A 6,309-nucleotide genomic window follows, 5' to 3' on the forward strand; every position below is an offset into this window, starting at 1 on the left:
CCAGCCTGTAGGCTGAACCAATGACCATACAGCCCCACGTGGATTGGCAATTACTCACACAGTAAAAACAGGTTTATCTATTTTTGTCTAGCAAAGAATATTAAGCAAGTCAAGTTTCTTCACCCTGGTTTTGCAGAGCTTTTCTTGTAAAAGTGTTCAATTACTCTTTCTGCCTACCAATGGAACTCTTGAGGATGCAAGAGTTAGGATGCTAGAAGACGGGACAAGAGACCAGGATTGAAGCTTGGAGTGTTTCTCTATGAGAACCGGCTATTTTGTCACCGTGGTTGAGCACTTTGCCAGGCGTTAGTACGGGAGTGCTTGTTCGTGCACAGTCCTGGAACACTAGTTTTGTGCAAGTGTTCAGCCCAGGAAAGGTGAGGATTGTTCATCAATGGAATTCTTCACTGACAGATACACTGTTTTGGTATTTGGTTTCATTCCATTTTTGGAGAATCTGGCTCTCAGGCCCGTGAAACTTGTAATCATCAAATACTCCAAGAAATACATTTTGTATTGGGGGGGGGGGGATCGGCACTTTCCGGCCCCAGTGATGGTGTCAAGTTGTGTATTGTCATTTTTAGATTTGTGGATGCTTATGTTGTTCATTGATTATCAAGGTTAAGTGATCTAAGTTTGTGCATTTGTTTTCTGATTGTGGTTGGTCTCCCGTGGGGAGCAGTTGCACTAGGCCAGATTTAGGCTTAATCATCTGATCCTCTCGAGGAAAGGTCATAAATAGGCATTAGGTTATCTTGTTGGGAAGGCCAAAGGCCACAGATTTGTATAGAACATATACATCTTTTTGTAACATATGAATATATTGAAAATACAGCTCTCTTCGTCTCTCTTCTCTCTGGCCTTTGTTGGTGATTTGCATCAAGGTTCCTATTCAATTGCTTAGGGCTGAAAGAAGACACTTAGAGCTTCCGTGTATGGGACATTGGTATCAGAGCATCAGGCTCAGCAAGGGTAAGTGCTGAAGGTGTTCCAGGAAGGTGCATAGGTCCAAAGGAGAGTAACACAACGAGGGTAGAAGTCCCACGGGGCTAGTCGGTGTCAGCAGAACCCAAGGGAACGGCAGCCCTGAGAGTCGGATGCCATTTGGGACATACAAAGGAAGGCTTTCGAGAAAGCGGTTCCAAGGGGGTGGAGCGAGGATGCCATGATCAACCTTGTAGTGTTCAGGGACAGGGCATGAAGGCAAGGGGACAATGTGAAACAGATGCACGGATCTCAACACCAGATCTGGAGTGGAGTTGGATACATGGCAAGGTTTTCAGTGAAAAGGTTGCCAGGTAGGATACATTGCAAGGTTTTATCTTATGTATACCTTGGGGTCACTTTTACACGCCTACACTTTTCCACGAGACCAGCTGCCAATGCATATTTGGCAAGAGGATATGTATCTCTAGCCAACCTAGAGAGACAATGTTTCCAGGTCTATTTTCAGGAACCCTGCACCAAATGTTGGCTATTTGATACCTTTGTGCACCCAGTAGCGATGCATGGCACCTTCCTTCTAGTTGAGTATGGCAGAGCCAAGGGCATTCCACGAGATGCATGTATATGTAGATTATGCACTACTGGTGAGGTGGAGGATGAGGAGCATTATTTGTTTTGATGCCCACCTACTATAAGATCCGAGGGAGATATCATTCTCTCTTCTAGGATGGACTCAGTCCCCTCTCACAGGTCATGTAGTTACCTGGCAGCTGCAGATCCAGGAGCTCCTTTGATGACATGGCGATCTCTCATCACAGAGGGGAGATGTTATGGCATGCTTCGCATTCTATTCTGGAGGAGGATGGTATCACTGTATAGCCACATGTTGCTATCATGTAGCATCATGTGGATACTTTTGCTTAAGTAGCTAGTTTTGTAGAGTTTTTTTCTTTTCCAAGGTTCCGTATTCATTGTGGATATATTGTAATACCTTTTTGGTCTCAGATTTTATCGGAGGCAAGCTGTAAGGTGCAATAAGAGTAAAATCTTCAACCCAGGATGGATGGCAGATAACAGAGGTTGATTTGCTAGATGGAAAGCAGCACATCACCTCACCCATCTGTCACAAGTAATCAGGGCTTTTCTCTAGAGGCAATGTCTAACAAAATGGTATAGAGAGAGAGGCTCAAAATGTCCTTCCCACATTACAAATCAGTCCCCTTATCATTGTGGTCTTTCGCCTAGGAGGGTCTCATCACCTCAAATGTGAAACTGGGTGCTGGCACAGGAGTTAGGATCCACAAGGAGTTGCAAGGTGTGTCGCCTTGGAGTGTGGGACAGAACAGTGTATCTTACTGGAGTGTGCTGCTATGCATAGAGATGACATTCAGTGTTTCCTTTTGCAAGTGGGAAAGACCCTTGCCATTGTTGCCTTCCTCAAGGAGGTGCTTTGTTGTCAAGGAACATTAGAAGGCTTCAACACTAGTCATCTCATTTCAACTTTTACTGCTTGTGGACACCTTTCTCATTCTGAAAAACATTTGTACCATTTTTGATTGGGTTTCATAGGCCAAATTTGGCCTCAGAAAGCTTTTACAATCAGTCTCTCTCTCTCACACACACACACATACACACACACACCCCCACCCACCCACTCATGCACCCTCTCATTTACATGCCCCAAGCACACACACACATACCTGCACATTCATTCATGTACACATTAAATCAGGCACACTTATTGCATTCAAGTTACGCATTATCTTTCCTGAAAGAATCAATGGATAAAGTCTCTCATGCCATAAAATGATGTTGGATCTGTCTTGCAGATGGCCAAAAACTGCTCAACTAATGTGAGAATACAGTTTTTACGATACGAGCAATCCAGTCACTGCAAGAGCATGCGTGATAGTAGTGTCAGTTATGCCTCTGCTGTCGTCACTGTGGAAGATTGATACGTTCAAGTTCGGATGGTCAAGTACTTCTGAGACTTGCTTACAATGGTGACAGGATTGCAAGTTAAGAGCAGTGAAGTGGGCAATTTATACTGTCATTTTATTTGCAACCAATATCTCAGTACGACCAGTAAGGCATCTGATACAGACAACATGTATCTGAAAGCATGCATCACCACCTAGACTTTAAACAACTTCCGTGTTTTGCATTCTGGGAGAGACTTTTATCTGCTTCATGGCAATTTCTTTTCAGCCCATGGTGGTGTGAAATCAAATTGGTTGCAACATTCTTCTTGTTAAGATTAAGAACACAAACTTGAATCCTTTACAGGGTGTAGATGCTTTCGGTTAATCTGCATCTCATTGGTGGTCACTTGCTTCTGCTTCTCCTAGTTCTAGTTAGACTCATCTTGCTTCTCTTGCTTGAACAAACACTTACAGGTGAAAAGTAATTTGGGCAAAACAAAAGTGGGTTTCCAGTGGTTTTTGATAGATTAAAAAAAATCACACTTAAATGACTGGAAAGCATGTCACCTTTAGACTGGTTAGGTTAACTGCATATGTTCTACTTATGATTAGCTATCAAGCTGTTCCCCTAGCTTGCTCTGGCTGTTAGCTTCAAAGCAATTTTTTTTCAAGCCTAAAACACCAAACCAATGCCTTTTTAAACTTGTAACTTCCATAAGCCCAACCTTTTTGAACTTTACTTTTGCATAGTAGATAATCTTTCCTTATATTTGAAGTTATTTTTAATGAAGGATTTCTCCAAAGTATTATACCTTTTACTGTATGATTGTTTATACTAACTTACTTGAAGTATGTGGATGTGTTTTCAATGACATGATCACTTACACTCTATAATGTTTCTCTGTTTGAAAGATTCACCTGCTTAAGAACCAAACAAATTGTAGATGGAAGCGAATTGATACATCATGTTTTGTAAACATTAGATAAGGTATCATACTATAGCTTACACAATTATTTTTGTAAAATCATCACTTTGTGTGTGTGTGAGAGAGAGAGAGAGAGAGAGAGAGCTCCTAGAAGGGCATCTCATTTCAATTAAATCCTAATACACATGTAAACACCAAATAAAACAAAAATATCATAGTACATAAAAATCTAAAGTCAACTTGCTACTAATTGATCCACATCCTAGGCCCAACATTATAAGCACCTACTCACTACTTGTTAAAAAAGTCAAACACCTTTGCTTGATTAAGAGAAATTGACATGATTATTTCTACTCAAGCACCCACTTTTAGGTTTTTGATAGAGCTTTGTGTATAATCCACTCCCATATCCTTAAACACTCATGGTTTCCTATTTAATACTTAGTAACATGCATTTGACATTTCTTATCTTTTTGTTACATGCCACTAAGTATGTTAGTTGTATTATGATGGACTTAACCCTATTGGTCTTTTTTAAGACACGAGTTATCTCTGTCTCTCATACATATGCACATAAATGGTCCTATATTAATCAAGTGCTTTGCTTAGTAAAATTATTGCTTTTGTTCAAATCTATTACTTACATAAATTGTATTTTTAAATTCTTTATTTATGATATGAAATATATTTAGTATTAGAATTATGCTTGTATATAAGTCACTTTCATACTGAGCAATATATTGTTTTCTTTGTAATAGAATAATTGTGAGCTCTTCTCTTCTCTATTCTTGCTCGCATGTATGCTATTGAATCTCGCTTGATGGATGCATGTTAGATATGTTCATTTGTAGGTTTCTCTCTTGCATTAGCTTATTCTCCTTTGGTGAAAGAGAACCACTGGGCAAATGAATCTCTATTTGCCTCCATCTAGATAAAGAGTTCTTCACTTACCCGTTTAGCAAGGAACAATCCGATGTGACAAGGAAGTGAGGATGGAGACGAACAAAGAGAGCTCTTCATTCACTCCCTTGGTAAGGTGGTTGTAATAATGAAGTAAATTTGGTATGCACATGCACATGGGGGATGGGGCCTAGAGACTTGAGCTTAGGATCATTTACATGTGTACTTTTGGGTGTCTTGGGCTATATTAAGCATAGGGCTCTTGGATATTGTACCTTTTTTTATCCTTTTATGATATAGACATCTATGTTTTTTTGGAGCTCATGCCCAAGCTTCCATGGTGACCTTCACTCATGTCTAAACTCCATGTAAACGATGTCTCGTGTTTCTCGACTCCACGTTAACGAGTCTCTCTTTTCTTCCTTCTCGCATTGATATCAGAGCTTGATTTTTGATCCTAGTTTAGGTTTTTTTAATCTTAGATTAGTGAAACCGTCAAATTTTAAAAATCCTAAATTTTATGTTTGCTTGTATTTTCTTGTCAAATTTAAGAGTTTTAACTATTTTATACATTTTATAGATTATCTCTTGGTTTTAATCTTGGTATTGTGATTAGAGAGCGATTTGAGTCTTAATCATTTTTAAAAATGATTTTCACATAGTTTTTAGATTTGCTAATTTTTTTATTTAAAAAGATTAGTTGTGAAATTTGTGTTAATTATTTTTAAATTTATATTAATCGTTGTTTTCAAAAATCCTAATCCACTTCAATGCTTGATTTTCTAAATTTCTCGATCTTTTTGATCTTCTTGATTTGGTTTCTTGAAATTTTTTTGATTCTCGAAATTAGGACTTAAAGAAATTTCATCAACCTTATTTGAGTGATTTTTTACATAATCTTGCTTGGGGAGCATATTTTTTCAAAGATTAATCCTTAGAGCTCTTATTTCTTCAAGATTGAAACTCTAGATTGCCAATGAGTTCTTAAAGGAATATTGCAAAAAGAAAGTAGCTGTGCAAAATCTTGGTGCAATTTCAAGAAAGTGTGTAGAACATAGTTTGTTGAGCAGTTTTAGTACAGAGTTAAAGATTCAAGTGTAGAGTTGAAAAAAAGCGAAGATTTGTTTTAAGATCAATGCTGCAAAGTTAAAGATTATAGTGCAGAGTTTTGTTCTGTTTGCAGATCTATAGTGCATAATAGAGCAGTTTACAAATTATGTAAAATTTACTGCGCAAAAATCAAATCTTAATGTAAAATAACAATAAGTGATTTTTTATTAAAACCTTTATAATCTTATCACTTTCTTGCAAAGAAGTTGGACAAAGATTACAAACGTATTAGATTAGTACTAATCTACCTAAACTAGTGTAAATCTTGATGCATTGCAAGTAAAGACAACAAGAAAAATTGTTGAGAGAACATTGTTTGCAAGCACACATTGTGGACTATAGTATTTTGGTACACTTTGCATCAAGAAAATGTAAAGCATGTTCTATTACAAATCTAGGTATTAGTGTTATGCAGAGAGCATGTTGATGAATTATTGATGCAAAAGTGTGCAAGCTTAACAATTTTAAGTGTAAAAATTTAAGAAATTAGTTTGTTAATAATTGTG

The 6,309-nt window shown here is 37.9% G+C and overlaps 1 protein-coding gene across 2 annotated transcripts in view; it reads left to right on the forward strand.

The window, feature by feature from the left end:
- The window catches only part of LOC147603454 (AmmeMemoRadiSam system protein B), a 42,038-nt gene extending 38,765 nt beyond the window's left edge, over positions 1-3,273 (forward strand). Inside the window, exon 8 of one of the 2 annotated variants that reach the window (XM_086796632.1) lies at positions 137-285. In XM_086796632.1, coding sequence (XP_086652758.1) covers positions 137-241 — 105 coding nt within the window. In that variant the 3' untranslated portion in view covers positions 242-285. Of the gene's footprint in view, positions 1-136; positions 286-2,774 lie in introns of those variants that run through there. The other variant, XM_086796631.1, reaches the window with a different exon arrangement.
- Positions 3,274-6,309: the final 3,036 nt, after the last annotated feature.

Source organism: Cibotium barometz, chromosome 64 (genome assembly GCF_041138505.1).
Source record: "Cibotium barometz isolate CiBa-2024 chromosome 64, ASM4113850v1, whole genome shotgun sequence".
Lineage (NCBI taxonomy): Eukaryota > Viridiplantae > Streptophyta > Polypodiopsida > Cyatheales > Cibotiaceae > Cibotium > Cibotium barometz.